The sequence below is a fragment of the Mustelus asterias genome, unplaced genomic scaffold (assembly GCF_964213995.1).
Source record: "Mustelus asterias unplaced genomic scaffold, sMusAst1.hap1.1 HAP1_SCAFFOLD_1751, whole genome shotgun sequence".
NCBI classification, from domain to species: Eukaryota; Metazoa; Chordata; class Chondrichthyes; order Carcharhiniformes; family Triakidae; genus Mustelus; species Mustelus asterias.
Genome location: NW_027591696.1, coordinates 35,292 through 56,136, shown reverse-complemented (window position 1 = coordinate 56,136; position 20,845 = coordinate 35,292). Strand labels below are relative to the sequence as shown.

The 20,845-nt window shown below is 44.0% G+C and overlaps 1 protein-coding gene across 6 annotated transcripts in view; it reads right to left on the bottom strand.

The window, feature by feature from the left end:
• The window catches only part of prrc2b (proline-rich coiled-coil 2B), a 59,849-nt gene that overhangs the window by 17,357 nt on the left and 21,647 nt on the right, over positions 1-20,845 (bottom strand). For 3 of the 6 annotated variants that reach the window (XM_078206743.1, XM_078206747.1, XM_078206748.1), the window contains exons 14-27: positions 20,260-20,497; positions 18,981-19,203; positions 16,178-18,310; positions 15,283-15,503; positions 14,049-14,197; positions 12,285-12,465; positions 11,326-11,408; positions 9,876-10,103; positions 8,685-8,924; positions 7,215-7,301; positions 4,197-4,298; positions 1,722-1,914; positions 963-1,072; positions 165-292 (exon numbers count right to left, since the gene is read on the bottom strand). In XM_078206743.1, the coding sequence (XP_078062869.1) occupies positions 165-292; positions 963-1,072; positions 1,722-1,914; positions 4,197-4,298; positions 7,215-7,301; positions 8,685-8,924; positions 9,876-10,103; positions 11,326-11,408; positions 12,285-12,465; positions 14,049-14,197; positions 15,283-15,503; positions 16,178-18,310; positions 18,981-19,203; positions 20,260-20,497 (4,316 nt within the window). The remainder of the gene's footprint in view (positions 1-164; positions 293-962; positions 1,073-1,721; positions 1,915-4,196; positions 4,299-7,214; positions 7,302-8,684; positions 8,925-9,875; positions 10,104-11,325; positions 11,409-12,284; positions 12,466-14,048; positions 14,198-15,282; positions 15,504-16,177; positions 18,311-18,980; positions 19,204-20,259; positions 20,498-20,845) is intronic. The other 3 variants (XM_078206744.1, XM_078206749.1, XM_078206745.1) reach the window with 2 other exon arrangements.

Here is a 20,845-nt window from a genome sequence, read left to right as displayed (position 1 = left end):
AGATTAAAATCTGATCCAATTTTTATTTTGTAAGAAAATTAAATATTGCCCACGGAAATTTACTGAGCAGATGAAAAAATACAGTATTTTACACTTGTCATTACGAAACAGAATAACTGGAGCCTCAGCAATTCCCAGTTGTGCTGAAATGGTATGCCTGGTACCTGAATGGTTGCATTGAACCGAACATTTCCTGGGACTGAGAGACAGGCAGTCCATTCCGCAATCCAAGGGGCGCCTGGGCTTGTAAAGATGTGTGCATGGGAATTGGAATCTGATGCGCTGCAGCAGCCTAAAGAAAGGAGAGATAAGTAAGCAGCTGAGATAACAAACATCCAAGTCCCCTGCGTCCCCCCCTCCTAAAGTCTCATTACATTCCATTACACTGCAAGTACTGGTATCTGTCATTTTATACCGTGCCTCACTAATATTCATTAGTCAGTTATATCTCAATAGTGCCAGTGTTTCTGAACAACGGCACATTCAGGCTAGTGCGGCAGGTGTTGGCACACTACTCTGTTACTGGAAAGTTTTTCAAAACTGAAGCTGGAATTATGGAGGGAATAGATAAGATAGAAGCAGGGAGTTTGTTTCCACTGGCAGGTGAAACCAAAACTAGGGGGCATGGCTTCAAAATAAGGGGGAGCAGATTTAGGACTGAGTTGAGGTGGAACTTCTTCACCCAAAGGGTTGTGAATCTGCGGAATTCCCTGCCCAGTGAAGCAGTTGAGGCTACCTCGTTGAATGTTTTTAAGGCAAGGATAGATACATTTTTGAACAGTAAAGGAATTAAGGGTTATGGCGAGCGGGCGGGTAAGTGGAGCTGAGTCCACAAAAAGATCAGCCATGATCTTATTGAAGGGCGGAGCAGGCTCGAGGGGCCAGATGGCCGACTCCTGCTCCTAGTTCTTATGTGTCCAAGGTACTTTCATATAAAAATGCAATGAAAATGTCACCATTACCTGAGAGAGTCCAGCCTGGAAACCTTGTTGTTGTGGAATCGATTGGGGAAGGAGTCGGGTCTGACTGGCAAACACATGACCATCCATGTACAGAGGAGAAATATGGCTCCCTGAAAAAACACACAAAATGTTTTTCCTCCTTGCAGTGTGTAGCTTACCCAGGATCAATCAAGGAAAACAAAGCGAAAAGAAGTTTTCTTAAAACAGGGGCTTGTCTTTCTGGGAGAGAATGTGAAGCTCTCACTCCCCAACAAGGAGGAGATTCTTTTATACAAAGCTCAGCCAGTAAAGGATTTTTCATTTATATATAAAGTTATGAAGTAAACGGTGCATTCCTCTGCTGTCTGGTATGCAGACTTTACAAATAGAATGTGTGAAAGTTTATACTGCACTCCAGAAAATGGGAATCATAAATCCTGGGAGTAAGTAGACATCTGCCGAGTACATTTAGCAGCTTTTTTAAAGGAAGCAAAAATAGCTGTTTTAAGTGTTCATGTTTAATGAGTAGGTTTTACCCCTTATCATCCAACAGTAATTAGTCAATGACATGCAAGCTTAGGTTGAGGAGGGGATCCAAGGTGCCACTTTGATAAACTGGTGAAACATATTCTAACAGAATAAGCACATCCATTCTTCCCACCCCCCCTAAAATGATTATCAATTGAATTATTGGGATCCCTGCCCGAATTGTCTAAGTCAAAGATAACCAAAAGCCAGACACTGATCCCAAATGGCACAGAAGATCAAGATGTCACATACCTGGCAAAGACACCGAAGGTGCAACTGACACCATGGGCATGGGTGGCACAGATGAACACCCAATTGAGCTGTAGCCTACTCCACTAGGTGGTCCTGTGTTGCACGGGGTTTGTGTACTGGTGCTACTGCTGCCAGGAGAACTCTGTTCAGTAACATTGGGAGAATTTTCCCAGGCCTTGCGGGCAGACTCCATCTGATCAGATAAAGAAAACGGGGTGAAGTTCAGTGATGCTGAGTGAGAGCAAAACAGCAAAGCAGCTTTCTTCCAAATGCCACAACCGATCCACGCACTAATCAATCAGGTATCGACTGGTCCAAATCAGGCAGTTTCAAAAAATAAAGGTTGCCTACTAAATGGACAGCTTGATCACATCACCAGGCAAGAACACGCTACGTTTCATTCACTCGTCTAGTGGAACTGAAAGTGATCAATTTGAACCCTGTAGTAGGAAGTTAGCTACAAGCCAACAAATCTCATTCATACAAAAGAAGGAAATGGTTAAGCTCTATGCAAGGAGATCGATCATTCTTAAAATCTGTACAGGCTAAAAACTGACAAAGACATCTGTTAAAAAACAGAGCTTTGGAGCACAAACATTCCAACTTAGCATCTTATTAATTCAGCATAGTTAATTAACACCCTGTGAAAACTCACTGAAAAATGTGAAACTTTTGATTTAAAAACACAAGAAATTGGAGTTGGCCAGACAGCTCCCTGAGCCTGCCCTGCCATTCAATGAGATCATGGCTGAGTTTTACCTCAACTCCACTTTTTCCTGACCTATCTCCATATCCCTTGATTCACCCGATGTCCAAAAATCTATCAATCTCGGTCTTGAGTCTACTCAATGACTAAGCATCCAGAACCCTCTGCAGCAGAGAATTCCAAAGATTCGCAACTCTCCAAGTGAAGACATTTCTTCGCATCTCTGTGCTAAATAGCTGACCACTTATCCTCAGACTGTTGCGCCTAGTTTTAGATTCTCCAGGCAGGATAAACAGCTTGTTGGCTTGCATGGCATGAAACCCTCTAAGAATTTTACACATTTCAATAAGATCATCTCTCATTCTTCTAAACCTACAGAACATAAATCAATTCCACTTAATCTCCACTGAATCCCTACAGTACAGAGAGAGGCCATTCGGCCCATCGAGTGTGCACTGACTCTCCGACAGAGCATCTTACCTACACCAACCCCCTTCCCTAGCCCTGAAACCTCACACATTTACCCTGTTAATCCTCCTAACCTACACATCTAGGGACACTAATTTATCATGAAGAACCCACTTAACCCACACATCTTCGGACTGTGGGAGGAAACTGGAATACCCGGAGGACACGGGGGGGGGGGAGAGAAGGAGGAGTGAACGTGCAAACTCAACACAGACAGTGACCCGAGGCCGGAATTGATCACGGGTTCCTGGCACTGTGAGGCAGCACTGCTAACCACTGTGCCACCGTGTCGCCCCTCTCTTCTCGTAAGATGGCCCTCTCATTTCAGGAATCGATCGAGTGAACATTTGACGCACTCTGTCTAAGGCCTTGGGAAAGGAGATCAAACCTGTACACAGTACCTGGGAGTGATCTCAAAATCCCAATTAATTGCAGCAAGACTTCTAACTCTTTTATTCTACCTGCTTGCAATAAAGGCCAAGATACTATTTGGCTTCCTAATTACTTGTTGTACCTACATGCTAACATCTTGTGATCTGTGTACAAGAACCCCTAAATTCCTTCAAATAGAACAATGGGGCATGATCTTAAATGTAGATCTAAGCCATTCAGTGGTGATGTCAGCGAGTACTTCTTCACAGAAAAAACAGTGGAAATCTGGAACTCAACTCAATTGAAAATGTCAAAGTTCAGATGATTTTTGTTAGGCAAAGGGGATTAAGGTTTACGGAAACAAGGGTGGTAGGTGGAATTTAGTACATGATCTAATTGTGATGTGGAGATGCCTGCATTGGACTGGGGTGGGCACATTAAGAAGTCTCACAACACCAGGTTAAAGTCCAACAGGTTTATTTGGAATCACGAGCTTTTGGAGCGCTGCCCCTTCATCAGGTGAAACTGGGACTTTTCTCCTTGGGGCAGAGATGCTTAAGGGAGCCCCAATACAGGTATTCAAAATTTTGTGGAGTTTTGATAGCCCAAGTAGGGCAAAACTGTTTCCTCTAATAATGGGATAAATTAGATGTCCAAGATTTAAAATACTTGACAAAAGAACTGGAGGGAAAATGAAAATAAATTAATACACACAAAGGGTTATAATGAAAGGGTGCTGGAATCAGATTCCATAGAAACTTTGAAAGAGCAATAGAGTATGCATTTGAAGACAACTACTTTGTGGACTTAAGGGGTAAATGCTAGGGTTTGCGACCCACAGCTTATTCAAAGGGTTGGCTGAATGATCTCCTGTTCTGTAAGATCCTATGATTTTAAGGATTGCTGATCGACCTTGTGCTTTGACCTACCTTTAAAGTGAGGTCAGTGCTTGGAAGGGACACTGGAGTGAGGTTAGGACCCTGCTGCAGATGCTCCCTTCGTAGAATAGGGATTGACTGGCTGAGAGTAACCTGGAAAACAAGAACCTGGCGTTACATAAAATACTTGAACACATTTTTGCACCATAAGTTGGATCTACGAAGTGTTAACAGTTATTAAAACTTGTAACAAGAAACAAAATTACCCGTGCTTACAATATTAACAATCCATAACAGCTCAGAAAAATCCCACGGGTTGTTTAACAGTATCCCAGGAATGTACAAAACACTAGTTAGGTCATATCCATGGTATAGTGTACTGCTTTGGTCACTGCATGACAGGAAGGATGTGGTCACACTAGAAAGGGTACAGAGATTTACACACATGGATGTTGTCAGGAATGGGGAATTCTAGCCATGAGGAAAGGCTGGATTTGCTGCCATTGTTTTCCGTGGAATAGAGAAGGCTGAGGGAAGATTTAATTGAGGTGTATAAAATAGAGAAACCCGGATAAAGTTGATAGGAGGAACTGTTTCCCTGAACAGAAAAGTCAATGTCGAGGGGCACAGATTTAAAATATCTGGTAGAAGGATTAAAGGAATGCTGAGGAGAATTGTTTTCATCCAGAGGGTGGTTGGGTCTGGAACTTACTGACTGCAAGGGTGGTAGAAGCAGAAAACTTTGTTGCATTTAAAAAAATACCTGGATAAGTACCTGAAGTGCCGGAGCATACAAGGCTATGGACCAAGAGTTGGAAAGTGGGACTGGATAAGATAGTTCTTTTCCAGCCAGCACAGACACAAGGAACTGAATGACCTTCTCCTCCGCTGTATGATGCTATGAACTTGACTTGAGTTTCTTTCATCCACTTTTGCTAAAACTCCATGCACTGACTCAGTCCTTTCACTTTGATTAATAAAATGGTTCTTTTAACATCAACATTTTTAAAAATTAATTTTATGGGATGTGACCATCGTTGGTTAGGCCAGCATTTATTGCCCATTCCCAGCTGCCCTTGAGGTTGTGGTGTTGAACTGCCTTTTTGAACCACTACAGTCCCTGAGGTGTAGGTACACCCACAGTGAGTGTGTGCGCGAGAGTGGGGGGGAGTAGATCAAGGATTTTGACCCAGTGACAGCGAAGGAATGATGATATATTTCCAAGTCAGGTTGGTGAGTGATTTGGATGTGAACCTCCAGGTGATGGTGTTCCCTTTTGTCCTCCTAGATTGTAGTGGTCATGGGTTTGGAAGGTGCTGCCTAAGGAACTTCGCTGGAATTCCCTGCCCAGTAAAGCAGTTGAGGCTACCTCATTGAATGTTTTTAAGGCAAGGATAGATAAAATTTTTGAACAGTAGAGGAATTAAGGGTTATGGTGAGCAGGCGGGTCAGTGGAGCTGAGTCCACAAAAAGATCAGCCATGATCTTATTGAATGGCGGAGCAGGCTCGAGGGGCCAGATGGCCTACTCCTGCTCCTAGTTCTTATGTTCCTGCAGTGCATCCTGTAGATGGTACAAACAGCTGCCACCGTTCGCCGGCGGTGAAGGGATTAAATGTTTGTGGAAGTGGTAGCAATCAAGCAGGCTGCATTGTCCTGGATAGTGTTGATATTATTGAGTGTCGTTGGAGCTGCACTCATCCAGGCAAGTAGTGAGTATTCCATTACACTCCTAATTTGTGGGAGGAGTCAGGAGGTGAATTACTCACTACAAGATTCCCAGTCTTTGGCCTGCTCTAGTAGCCACAGTATTTATATGGCTAGTCCAGTTCAGTTTCTGGTCAATGGTAACCCTCAGGATGTTGATAGTGGAGGGATTCAGCGATGGTAATGCCATATCATATCAAGTAGTGATGGTTAGATCCCCTCTTGCTGGGGATTGTCTTTGCCTGGCACTTGTGTGGCACGAATGTTACTTGTCAGCCCAAACCTGGACATTGTCCAGTTCTTGCTGCATTTAGACATGAACTGCTTTAGTATCTGAGGAGTCGTAAATGGTGCCGAACATTGTGCAGTCATCTGCAAACACCCCCATTTCTGACCTTCTGGTGGAAGGGAAGTCATTGATGAAGCAGCTGCAGATGGTTGGGTCTAGGACACTGACCCTGAGGGACTCCTGCAGTGATGTCCTGGAGCTGAGATAATTGACCTCCAATCACCACAACCATCTTCCTTTGTGCCGGGTATGACTCCAAACAGCTGAATTTGCCTCCTGGTTCTGATTGACACGTTTTGCTAGGACTTCTTGATGCCATATTCGGTCAAATGTTCATTCTCAGATCCTTCATCCCGTTCAGTCACCCTGTTCATGGCCTGTTGGTTACGTCTGTCCCTTATGCAAACATGCTGTGCTTCTGTGGCACCTTGGCCTCACAGGGCAAGCTGCCCAGATTGAAAGAATACAGAAGCACGTATCGTGATTGATCATGTTCCAAAGCTTGAAACTCTATAAGCAAGAATAGCTAATATTTGTACTAAATTTGGAAAATCCCTCGTGCAATCTACCCAGTTACAGAACGGGTTACCAATAACACACCCAGAGCAACTCAGTGGTTCAACTGAATTCAACCTCATAAATGCATGGAAGGAAAGATAACAAAGTAGCCCTATTTCTTATATGGTTCAGTTCCTCAATAAGGTACTTAAATGATTAAATAAATAAGTAGAGTGTCTGTAATATAGGAATTGATTTGTAATTAAATATAATTTGAATTCAGTATTCCTGCTTTCAGTATTCTGTGGACTCGATTCACAGCAATGTAGCTAACTCTTAAATGCCAGCCCAATTAGTGACATCCATATATGTTGAATGAAGAAATCCTGTCCACCGCTCCCCTGTTACCTGCTGAATCTGTTTATTTTTGATCTTACATGGTTGTCACTCTTCCAAGTTTTTTAACTTAATTATTTTGTCTATATAGGAATTTTTTGATGCAACTTACACTGCGATTCAATCTTTGGGCTGTGAACGTGTTCCTTGAATACAATATTATTATAAGATAGTACTCACATTGTTAGCCAATACATCTTGCAGTTTGGTAATCGACTTGGAAACAGGATTTGGCACTGAATTCTGTGGCAAATTGAAATCAGAATCCTAAAACAGCAACCAATAAACTCTTCTCAGTTTAACCAAACACAGCGTAAACTCCACAACTATGAAAAGCACTAATAGACGATGCATCTTGAACACATCTGACAAACTATCATCGATGCAGACACTCAGGAAAAATTACAAGATTAACTGAACAATAGCATAGTTTATGTAACTGTGATGCAAGACAATCAGGGACAGACGTATTACTGAGTGCGTGCAAAAGGAGGCAGATGTTTCCAATGTTGCAGTAACTTCAAATCTGTGCTATTGCACCAAGGTAAAACCATATCAATGCAGATCAACACACTTACATGTGGCCTCATCTATAATGGCCCAAATTAGCTCATTAGTAATAAACTTCAAGAACACATGACACTTAAAGCATCACGACTGTTGGGGGTATACTTAATGAGACAACTGGTCTTTTCTTGCCCATCCTTTCCATGTGCTCGTATGTAGGTACATTTGCAAAGTACTTTCAAAAGGCAAGGTGAACACAAGTAAAAGTAGCATCAGAGGTCAGCAAAATAATTAAAAATGCTAATATGGCATTTATATCCGAGTGGATGGAATTCAAAAGCAGTGAAGTTATGTTAAACTTGCACAAGACCCTGGTCAGACAACACAGAGTATTGTGCACAGTCTCCATACTGTAAAAACAACATTGAAGCACTGGAGAAAGGGGCAGAAGTTTTACGAGAATGGGACCAGAACTGAGGGATTGTAGCCGTTGGGAAAGATTGAACAGCTTGGGGTTTCTTTTCTCTTTAGAAAAGAGAAGTTTTAGAGGTGACCTGTAGGAGGCCTTTAATACTAATAGGTTTGACAAAGTAGAGAGAATGTCCCCATTCGTGAAGGATCCAAAACTAGAGGGCATTAATACTTGTTTGTTACTGATAGATTTGAGAGGAGAATTTTCGTTAATCTGAGAATGGTTGGACTACGGAACCACAGGAATTAGTTGAGGCAACCTGCTTAGATGCTTTCAAATCAAACAGGAGAGAAAAGTGAATGGAAAGATACGTTGAAAGGCTGAGATTGGATAGAGTGAATGGGGGAGGCTGGCTGAGTACAAACACCAGCACAGACTGGATGGGCTGAATGTGTTTTTATATTCAATTTAAATAACACACCAGGTCTCTCTCTCTCAATATCTCCTCTTCTCCAGATTTGCTACAGCAGTTAGTGCTAAATAAGGATGAATTTCACACTAATTACGTGCCATTAAATATTATGAAAAATTACTCTGACTTCACTGAACTGAACAGGTCAATTAAAGCCAATTAACAAACATTACATACATTAGAATTACACTGTTAACATAATTCACAGAATGCCATTTTTTTTTACACGTTACAATTTCAGTTTTCTTATGAAAGTTACCTTTGGACTCACTCCAAACTCTATGGGGGGAACTGGAATGACAGACTCCACATGCAAGTCCAGGCCTGATTTAGTGCTTGATCTGTTATCAGCTGCATTTGTCGAAGCGATGCCCCCATCACTGCGATCTGCTCCCTCTGGTTCCAGACATTCCTTTGCCTTCTTGTTTTTCAGGGACCGTTCGTTTCCTATTGGTCCAGGCTTGTGGTCCTTATTCTGCCCAGCTGCTGGCTCTGAAATCTAAACAAACACCAGCAAATAAAAACACTTTCTCCTGTGGACAAAGCTGGGTTGCTCCTTGAACATGGTGCTGAGATTAACTATACAGGAACATCAACCTCTGAATAATCAAAGTAATGGCGCTCTGCACCAAGACGACAAACTGAGATCAAGGTGGAACAATGTAAAAGTGGGTTAGAAAGAAAGCATGTTCGTTTATAAAACATCTCCTCGCCTATTTCAGGCAAAACACAAAGCACTTCAGATTCAGCCACCTTATCTTATGGCCTTAGAAAAGGGTCATTAAATTACACATAGCAGCAACATAAAGCATTCCAAATTAAAGGTAAAATAACGTTATATCTAGTGTACCCCCAGCCTATCCTAACCAGTAGCACTAGCTTCTGTAAATAGCCCTATCAATAGATCAGTTCGCCACAAGAAAACAAATGAGAAAGCATTTGGAAAATTGCTTTCCCAATCCTCTGCCACTTTAGAGATTCCCGCATTGTGATTCGCTAACTTGCTCCAATTCTCTGGCTCCCGAGCGTTAAATTTCTTCAGGATATATTAGTGGGATTCCTTCCCCCATCTGACTCCTGTTATGGTGTGAGCTTTCATCTTTGTGCCACTGTGTGCATTTGGATCTCTGTGTGCTGAAGGCTTTGGACAAATTACAGCACAGGAACAGGCCCTGCACCAACCATGGAACTAAAACCCCCTACCCTCTGGGGACCATATCCCTCCCCTATTCCCATCCTAAAACCTTTGGGGCAACCAAAATGTTTTAGAAACTCAGTTGTTATAAAATCATAGAATCCTACAGTCTCTCAATGACAGGGAACACACTTCCCATTGCTCCCCAACGACCCCCAGGCGCTATCCAAAGGCCAGCCCATATAATCCGCAGGCTAACAGAAACAGGACAAGAATTAGCCCAACATTAATTAACAATTTTAGAGTTTGCCTTACCTTGTTCTCTGGTCTTGCTGGCTTTTGCCGTTGTTCCTTGGGTTCGTCTGCTTTCCCATTCGGTTTATCAACCGATGTGTCTGTGCTGCTCCCATTGATTTCAGTCATTACTCCCCCCTCAGGCTTGAGCGCACCGTAAGGCGAGCTTCGCTGAGATGAAGTTGTAGATGAACCTTGGGAATCAGCACTCAGTTCCACTCCACTGTCAGGCTGACTTGCTTTGAAACTCTACAAGATGAAGTGGTTGACTGGTTGGGATGTCTGAGCATACAGCAAATGGCAATCGTGCATCTCATGTATATATATATATGATTAATTATATTCAACACACTTTAATATATTAGTCATGCTGTCTTACAATGTTGCTCTACATCACCTGATAGAGGGACATACTCTGTAGCACAATGTACAACATCTGACGGATGTCTGAAAACTGAGTGATATTTTAAAATCGAATCCTGTGCTCAACACAGAGCAACTTTGTGGTCCACAATATTGCCATCAACTTTTTCCCCCAGAATGCTTACAATGCTGATTTACGTGTGGGTCGAACTAGGTACGGGTGGCTGGTTTTGTTCCCTGAAGGACATTAACAAGCCAACCGAGTATTTACAGCCATCTGGCAACCTCGACAATCTCTTTTCCAGTGTCAACACTGATGTTTGGCCATTTAGGATTGAGACAAGGAGAAATGTCTTCACTCAGAGGATTCCCTACGCTAGAGGGTTATAGAAACTCATATAGAATCATAGAATCCCTACAGTGCAGAAGGAGGCCATTCGGCCCATCGAGTCTGCACCAACCACAGTCCCACCCAGGTCCTATCCCCATAACCCCATGCATTTATCCTAGCTAGTCCCACTGACACTAAGGGGCAATTTAGCATGGTCAATCCACCTAACTTGCACATTTTCGGACTGTGGGTGGAAACCGGAGCACCTGGAGGAAACCCACGCAGACACGGGGAGAATGTGCAAACTCCACACAGACAGTGACCCAAGCGGGGAATCGAACCTGGGTCCCTGGTGCTGTGAAGCAGCAGTGCTAACCACTGTGCCACTAAGTATCTTCAAAGCAAAGATTGACAGATTTTGAACTAAAGGAATCAAGTGATATGGGGGAAAGGGTGGGAAAATGAGGTTGAAGTAGATCGGCCATGAACATTTTGGATGATGGCACAGACTCCAGGGGCTGTGTGGTCCACTCCTGCTCCCATTTCCTTTGTTTTTAAATGACCAGATTTAGTGAATTCAATTGGCCATGATAAGAATTGAACAACTGACTGCCGGCTTGCTTGTCCCCACCGCTCTACTGCACAGCCTGGTGTTAAAGCCAAGATAAAGCTGTGCAAAAAAACTCCTGAACCGTCATAAACAATACTCGGTAAAATATGGTGTTCTCAGCTATTTTCATAGCCTAATTAGAAAGGTTTGGCAATTTATGAAAGTACCTCGGTACACGTAGATTCAGATCCTGTAAACGAATTCAAAGGTTTCACCCAGGTGTCACCACCGGCAGGCTGAACAGGAACAGCTGCGAAAAGAATCAAACCCAACATTGCTAGAATGATCTTTCACGATATGATTATGCCGGATAAAACATAAAACCCACGCTGCAAACCTACGTAACCTTAGCTGCAATGATGAGATTGATGTAACTGCATAAGCGTAATTTATCAGTAAATTAAATGTCTTAGTGTATGCATGTTGAATTGGCAGTGGCTGTTACATTTTCACTGATTGCAAAGTTCTTGCTGTGTCTTGCTCAATGAATAATCTGTGAATTGTTGCAGAATCGGATAATTATACTTTGTGTAGTTTACAAAAAACAACAAACTGCAATTTCACACACGGATGGTCTCATTTGCTCAATAAACATAGCATGATTAATGTTAGTTATTGGAAGCATGTAGATTATCAAGCCAATTGTTCTCATTAGTTGGTACTTCAGTGCATCATTGTCCTCATATCCCTTTCCTGAGTACAGTGATGGAAGGGTCAGAAGGATCTATTGTGGCATCATTTACACCAGCATAGTGAAGCTTAATTTTGTACACATCCGCATGTTTTATAGTGTAAAACCATGTTCCTCCAGCCCTCTCACTCTCCTAAAGCTTCTCAAATGGCTGAGTCTCTGTAACCAGCTGCAAACACACAGGTCAGGCAGCATGTGTGGGGATAGAAGGGAAGTTCACATTTCAAGTGAATGGGCCTTTAGTAAAATTGGAAGAAGTTAGGAGGTCATTGACCTGGAACTCTCTCCACAAATGCTGCCTGACCTGCTGCCAACTCCCAGCATTTTCAACAGCCACAGTATTCTTTGCTTTCATTTCTGAAACTAGCCGTGAATTACAAAGACATTCACTGCCAGCCAGGCTTTGCACGGACTGTACATTGGTAACCATCTTACTCGCGCTGGAGTTCTCCCAGATCTCTGTTCCTAAGCTGTTGGATGTGGCCTGCCCCTTGGAGAAGGAGCCGTCCTCTGCCTGCTCAGCGACTGCGTTGGAAAGTTGCTGCTTTTTAACAAATCGAGGAGGGATCTTGGACGAAGATGTCCAGTTCTTTTCATTCCTGTTTTTCCCAGGGGCCTACAAAGAAAAAACAGCCATCTGTGAAAGTGAGAAACTTTAGCTCCATATAAGGTGTTAAACAATCCCACATTCTCCTTATCTTGCAAAGAATTACTATCTTCCTGTTTAAACCCTTTCACAAGCTCACCCCTCCCCATCTCAGTAAACTTCTACACTGGTACAACCCCGAGATCTTTGCACTCCTCCAATTTTGGCCTCTTCGGATACTCAATTTCCTTCTTTCCACATATGGCTGTGGTGACTTCAGCTGCTTAGATCACAAGTTTCGTAATTCCCTCCCTAAATCCTGTCCTCGTTTCTCTTTCTTAAGATGTTCCTTAAACCCAACCTTTTTGACTGAGCATCATGCAGGTCACCTGCACTGGTATCCTGCTACGTGAATTGATATCAAAGTTAGTCTGATAATGCTTCTGTGAAGCGCCCATGGATACGTTAAGAGTGTCATTTCAATACAAGTTGGTGGTACTGTACAGTAGTCCCTGTTTTAAGTTGCCTAATTCAACGTTGCTCTGCTTTAGTGTCAGGGATATAATGGGAATGGAATCCACACTTAGCAAAGAGACTTCCATTTTAGCATCAGTTCGTGCTGTGGCCAATGTTGTACTGCTTATACCGAATGATGCCATTTTGAGGCGAACCCTCCCACTTGCTGCTTCATCCCCCGAACCCCAGTTTGCCACTTCCATACCCAACCGATCCCACTCACTACACCCTGCCCAATGCCCCCGCTTCACTGCTTGCATCCATACCCTCGCAGTCCCTGCTCATCGCACCCTTTTGAGCCCTTTCTCCCAGCAAAGGTTCAGGAGAAGGAAGCGGAGGGCAGGAAAAGGCAATGGCAGTGGCCAGTGGAGTGGGGGCGAGGGAGGCCGAATGTAGTGATGGCCAGCCAGCGATATACATGTCCCACAAATGAATAAAAAAATGTATTTCAAGTCACAGGGTTTTTCCTGATGAGAAAGGTCCAATGGAACCATATACAGCTTTTACACTGGTTGTGAGGAGAAAATTTGATTTGCTTAAAGTTATACTGTTCAAGAATGCAACTGGGAGGAATTACTATATCGATGTAAATTCATCGAATTAAAGAGGAAAGTTTCAAAACTCTTACAAAAACATTACTGCAAGCATGGTATCACGTTATGTGCCACTCAAATATAAAATTACACCCACTAGTTAGCTAAACCAGAGAACCATTTCACTTCACGTTAGCACTGCTGCTTCACAGCTCCAGGGTCCCGGGTTCGATTCCCGGCTCGGGTCACTGTCTGTGTGGAGTTTGCACATTCTCCTCGTGTCTGCGTGGGTTTCCTCCGGGTGCTCCGGTTTCCTCCCACAGTCCAAAGATGTGCGGGTTAGGTTGATTGGCTAGGTTAAAAAATTGCCCCTTAGAGTCCTGGGATGTGTAGGTTAGAGGGATTAGTGGGTAAAATATGTGGGGGTAGGGCCTGGGTGGGATTGTGGTCGGTGCAGACTCGATGGGCCGAATGGCCTCCTTCTGCACTGTAGGGTTTCTATGATTTCATTTTCTTTCTATGATTTCCGGTTGCTCAATTAGGTGTTAAAGTTAACACACATACCTGCAGTGTCTGCTCTTTCTTCCTGCGTTCTTCCTCAAGCAAACGACGGTGTTTTTTTGAGATTACCTCAGTGAACCCATCATTCACCGTTGACACGGACTGCTGCTCTTCCACAGCCACAGCTGGATGATCATCAATAATGACAACACCTTAAAGAAGCGAGATTTCATTAGAATCTACCAGCATTCATGTTACTGCTTAGTTAATTGTGAATTAAAAACACTACACCTTCCTCATGAATAATGTCAGTACGTAGGCTCCCTTTGCTCAGCTGTGCTGTGAACGGCAGCAGTGTGAGCTGTCAAATCGTGGCTCAGTAGATCCGAGTCACCACACTGTGGGTTCAAATCCAGCTCGAGAGACTTGAGCACATAATCCAATGCAGTCCTTTTTACTCATCCACAGGATGTGGACATTGCTGGCAGGGTCAGCGTTTATTGCTCACCCCTAACTGCTCAAGAAGGTGGCAGTGAGCAGTCTTCTTGAATTCAACCAAGTTGCTAGCCAGGCCACTTCAGAGACCGGTTAAGAGTCAGCTGTATTGCTATGGGTTTGGAATCACATACAGGCCAGACTGGATAAAGACAGAAGGTTTTCTTCCTTAAAGCACATTAGTGAACTAGGTGTGTTTTACAACAATCTGATATAGCTTCGTGAGTCACCGTACTGATAGTAGCTTTTTTATTCCAGATTTTACTCAATCCACTGAATTTAGATTTGCCAGCTGTCATGGTGAGGTTTGTGGTATTGCTGCCTTGTCTTTTGGATAAGACTGTGCTATTTTGAAGAAGAGTTGGGGAATTCTCTGGGGTGGCCTGGCCAATGTTTATCGCTCAACTATCATCACTGAAACAGATGACTTAGTCTCACTGCTGCTTGTGGGAGCTTGCTGTGCACAAACTGGCTGCCACATTTCCTACATTACAACAGGGACTACATTCGCTGCCTGTGAAGCACTTTGGAACATTGAAGTTGTAAAAGACGCTATATAACTGCAAGTCCTTTCTTTCCTTCACTTGTGCTACAGTCAATGCTCGGGAGCCCCCCTGGAGACTCGGAAACAAAGTTATATTTAAAACTGAGAGTGGATCAACATCAGTATCAAACAAGATGAGAACTAATCTCAAGGATGCTCTTAAATCAGCAATATACCCAAAAGTATAATGCAAGTCTGTATCTTTAGTCCCAAATTTAATATCAATCTTATTTAAATAGAAGTATGTCTGTTACTTACTCGCATAATTGTTTAAATCAAACTGGGCCAAAGCATCGGTCTTTTCTTTTGCCTTTCTCACGCCAGATTTTACATCCTTCTCTTTCTTTTTATTTGACGCATCCTTCATGGCATTTTGGACAGCCACCGGGTCATGGGGAACGACTCGATCTACACAGTACACCGTGTTGACATTCCCCCCATTCACTGCTATCTGATCACACTGCTGTTCTTCTACATACCTGCAGTGAGAAATGTAATGGTCAGATAGAATCTCAGCTGCTCCAGCAGGCTTACTCAAACCGAACCATCTCAGGTCCTCATGGACCAATCACTGGGTGGCAGCACAGTGCTGTAGAGTGACAGCAGAGATAGAACAAAGAAATAAAAGGCAGCAGAGGCCCTGCTCTGTCACAGACCCACAGCTGTATTAGTCAACGGAACGCAGTAGAGGCAGAAGCAGTGAATGCAGCTGCCTTTCACAGCCTCTTACCCTTCAGAGTGAGGGAGATGCAGCAAAGAAGCAACCCAACAAAGTGGGTGCACCTTATAAAAAAGATTTTAAAATAGACAGAACTAGAAATCTGAGGTAACACAATGGCTGTTACTCTCTAATTAAATTGAAGAACTTTTGTGATTCAGATTGGACTGGAGAGAGATATTCTAAAGCTGTCACATCTCTGTTATAGGTCTCAAATTGTGCTATCCTGCTGCATCTTTTAAATTGGCTCCAGTTTCAAATTTATCAGGGACTGTAAAGGAAGATTAACTGAAAATAATCCTTGTTATAACTGAATATGAGTTAATAATCACAGTTATTCAGGTTTGGCACCACCACGCAAGCAAACTCTCAAAGGGAGAACTGGCAAAAGACTAAACACTTCATCCCAGCGTATCAAATATCCACATTATTTACCTTTTGTTCCTTGATGGCTGTCCAGTTGCCTTCTCATTCCTTGGACCAGTCCCATTAGTTTTTGGCGATTTTCCACCATAGCCTGGGTTGGTCCTGCGGTTTTGCCTGTCAATTGGCCGTTGGCTGGAGAAACTGCGTTTAGCTAACTCTTTCCTCTGCCCGAGGCCACTGTCTGCCACGTCTACTTCAGGTGGTAGGTTGTTCTGGCAAACTCTGTTCTCTCTGTCCCGCCGCTCTGTAAAGTCGCTGCTCTCGGAAGCGGTCTCCCACTCCTCATTAGCTTGATCAGAGGAATTTTGATTCGACAGGTCTGGCGACTTATTGCCTGCTACAAGAGAAGCCATTTCCTGCTCATCGGCCCTGGCAGTCATATTTGATAAACCGTGGTCTGCAGGAGCAGGCGCGTCACTTTTCACTTCAGTGGCTGCATCTTTTTCTTGTTTGAGGCGCCTGAATCTTGGAGGTTTGTCCTGCCGGGGAGGTCGCCTTCTCCTTGGGGGCATATCCATCGACCGTTCTCTCTTGGGTGGTTGGTCATCCACGACTGAGATTCCAGAGAACAGAATTTTATCTCCGACTCCATTTTCCTCTCCGGTATTCTCCAGTGCCACTTCCAAAGGCCTGTTCAGCACTTTCGTAGATTCCTTTAGAGGCTGCCTCTTGGACAGCGGCATGCATGTGGAGGCATCACCATTCAGTTGATAAGTACCATTTACCTTGAAAATCCCCCCTCTGTTTTGCCTTGAGGACATTCCCCGAGGGGCAAAGCTGCGTCCTCGCCCGGGGTTGCTCAGCCGAGGAGGTAATGCCCTCTCAAACACTTTTGGAGGCCCTCTTTCGTCCTCCGCCTCGCCAACAATTGATCCATCAGCTGGTATCCTCTTGGATCTCTTCACAGAGTCCTTGAACATATTCTTCCCCTCTCTGTCTGAAAATGCTGCATCACTGTTGCCTTCACTGCCAGCTCCAGATCCCCTTTGTCTCCTTCGCTTTGGTATATCTTCATATTCAGACCCCTCACTACGCGTCTCGCTAGCGTTGCGACGGCGAGAGGAGTTCTTTTGGCTGTCGTCTGAAGGATTACTGTAATCCTTAGGATTTTGCCGATTTCCTCTGCTCAGGTTGCCGTAAGAACCTCTGATCTCTCCAGCTCGGCCATAGAAATCTCCTCGTCCTCTGCCCCTTCCTCGCCCCTGGCCTCTGGCATTTAGATTATGCTGATCATCATCTTCAATCCAGCTTCTCCTCTGCGGTGGAGGAAAATCAATGCTGTCCTTATTCACCGGTCTTACCTCCCATGCCTTACTTTCCTTTTTTGGTGGCTTCTCTATTTCCCAGTCAAATTTAGCTGGAGACACGGGCAGGGCGCTCATTTCGTGTCTAATGTTCAAGGATGAAGTCTGTGATGATGGAGTCGTGCCCCCACTGGTGCTTTTCAACACTTTGCTCTCGGTTTTGATCTGCTCTGTCTTAGTGTGACTGCTTTTTGGAAGAGATTCCAATTTCAGTTTTTCTGTCTCTTCGCCCTTCTCAGTCTTGAGGTCTTTAAGCACTGGTTTCTTAATTGGTCCGGATCGTCTGCCTGTCATTTTTCCGACAGTCTCACGACGTTCACCATGGCTGCCTTTGAGTGGCTCCCACGCGGGCGCAGGTTTAGATTCCCTCTTTGGCAGATTATCAGTCTGCCATATTTCAGCTCTGAAACCTTTCTCCTCTCTGGTGTCTTCGTGTTCGTTCACCGTAGGGCTCGGGGGTTCATTCTGGTGTACGTAATCCCAGGTGTGAGACACCAGTTCCTCAACATTTTCAGTTGGTTTCGAGCTCTCTGTACTGTCCCTCATCAGGGAGCCATTCAGTCCTACCTGCTCACTCTCAGATGTGAAAAGTTCTTTGTGAAGTAACTGGGAATTGGTTTGGTGCTGGAAGAGAACGTCCCGGCCCAGAACTGCTGACGCATTTGGAGCTACATCAGACCGCCGGTCCTGTGGTTCCAGACGCACCATATTGAGTAATTTGTCTGCCGGTGCGACTCTGTAGTCTTCTAGCTGCTCCTCAAATGGATCTCTCTGTATCTTCATGGTCTGCTGGGAAATGGGTTCTGCCCTCACAGGTGGAGTGGGAAGTCTTTCATTCCTGTAATTAAGAAAAGTCATTGGAACGTTTAAAAAAATATTGAATGGATCACAAATAATGGCTGTGTGTGTGTGTGTGTGTGCGGGTACGCGCGTGCGCGCATGTGACCCCAGAAGGTTCACATTTCCTAATCTCTCTGGAAATACAGTGGTGACATCAAACAGTCTAAAATCTGAACCAATGTTTCCTGTAAGCTGCATATTCAGCCACGCAGCAATCCAAAAAGCACTGTACAGGCCACTCACAAGTCATCCCCTTTCAGATACTGTCCAAGGTAGTTTAAAGATGCTTCACATACAATAAACAGACGGTGCAGAACAAAAAGAATTTGGAGGGGCTACTGATGAGAACAGTACGTGAAAATTTCAAGCTTTAAATCCTAGGCACTTTCGTAAATTGTCCAAAATAGATCAAAGTTCCTCAAAGACCCTAGTATTTCCAGCATTTTCTGTTTATAGACTGGATTGATCTATTCACATTCCATTTTAAAGCTATTTTTAAGCGAAAGAGCAAATACACATCGTCTGCATCAAATTTATTTAATCTTAAGTCTGGAGAGACTATTTTCAATCGTCAGTGCATACAAATCCACGTGCATACAGATCTTATTAGGGGATTGCTTCTATTGCGACTTACTTAGTAAGGGTCTTTAGCTATCAATCATACTCACCTAGCATTTCTCTCTTCCGTACCACTATCCTCTTGTGACCTCTGAGAGGTTAACATAAAAGTCCGGTTTGGAGGAGGTGGATAGTCCTCTTGACCCCAGCTGAATTGTGGCTCTGTGGGTGGGGTTCTTCTTTCCTGTAACAGAATGGGAGGCCGGTCGTGCTGCTCAGACCCTGAGGTGACACCGTCTGAGCGATCCGGGCGCATCACAGGCTTCATCATTCCTATAAGAAACAGATCCTTCTTAGAATAAACACAATCTAATTTTGACCGAAAATTAGTCGGACATTATCCCCTCCCTGCTTAACCAGTGAATATACACAGTAAACGGAACCAACTTAAATTTTGCTTTATTGAACCATTAGGTCTGTCACTCCTAAAGTTTCATGAATTCCCATGAAAATAAATCTGATTTCCTTTGCTCTTTTGTCTCAGTTGGTAAGTGAGAGCTAACAAACAGCTCTTCAGTTATAGGTAGATGAGAGGAAGAGGCATGGCAGCACAGTGGTTAGCACTGCTGCCTCACAGCACCTGGGACCCGGGTTCGATTCCCGACTTGGGTCACTGTCTGTGCAGAGTTTGCACATTCTCCCTGTGTCTGCGTGGGCTTCCTCCAAGTGCTCCGGTTTCCTCCCACAGTCCAAAAATGTGCAGGTTAGGTGGATTGGCCATGCTAAATTCTCCCTCAGTGTACTCGAACAGGCGCCGGAGTGTGGCGACTAGAGGATTTTCACAGTGACTTCATTACAGTGTGAATGTAAGCCTACTTGTGACTAATAAATAAACTTTGAGAGAAGGCAGACAAATAGTCACCATGCTCTTGTGCATTGTCTTGTGGGTTGGAGATTGGGAAGCATTCTGCCTACCACAGTCGCAGCTAGTTAGCAGTGGTCCAGAAAGGAGCGGACAAATGAAGGAAACAACAACACAATCCACATACACCTTTGCATGCAGCTCCTTCTGAGAAGTGACAGCAATCCAATCACAAAATAATTGGCAAATAAGACCATTCTACTTTACTGCATAGAATTCAGTAATTTGGGAATTTCAATTTCTACCGTATTAGTCACATTACACTGAGCAAAGATCACAGAAGTATGAGCAAGAATTAACGAGAGACTGTTTCCACTCAACGTTCTGAAGGGCTGGAAGTAACCGGATCCATTCATGCCGACAACAGACTAATGAGGCCTTTATTGGAGCAACGCACACATAGACCAGACTGTGCTGGTAGAAAACACCAGAAAATTGTATCATTCTTTACCTCCACTCTGACTTACCAGAGGGGTGGACCCCCGAGGGGAAGAAGTCAATTGGTGGCCTTCCTGGGCTTAGTCGAGGATCCATGTACGAAGGCATCATCATCCAACGGGGGTCATAGCCAAGCATGTGTGGAGGGGGTGGGGCAACTGGACTGGGATAGATATGTCTCTGTGAGTGGGAATGAGGGGGTGCAACCGAGGGTGGCATCACAGGCCCCTGCTGCTGCTGTCGCTGCTGCATCTTTAACAGCTGCTCCTGGTTGTACACAAGTAGGAAAAATACAAACAGATTTACACTTTTTAATTGGTTGTATTTGTGCATGAATTGCAAAACATTAGTATGCATATGCAGCAAGTAATCAGCAAAGCTAATAGAACGTTAACATTTATAGCAAGGGGAACTGAATATAAAAGTTATGCTTCAGTTTTTTTTATTCACTTGTGGGACATGGGCGTCACTGGCTGGCCAGCATTTATTGCCCATCCCTAGTTCCCCGAGGACAGTTGAGAGTCAACCACCTTGCTGTGGCTCTGGAGTCACAAGTAGGCCAGACCAGGTAAGGATGGCAGATTTCCTTCCCTAAAGGACATTAGTGAACCAGAT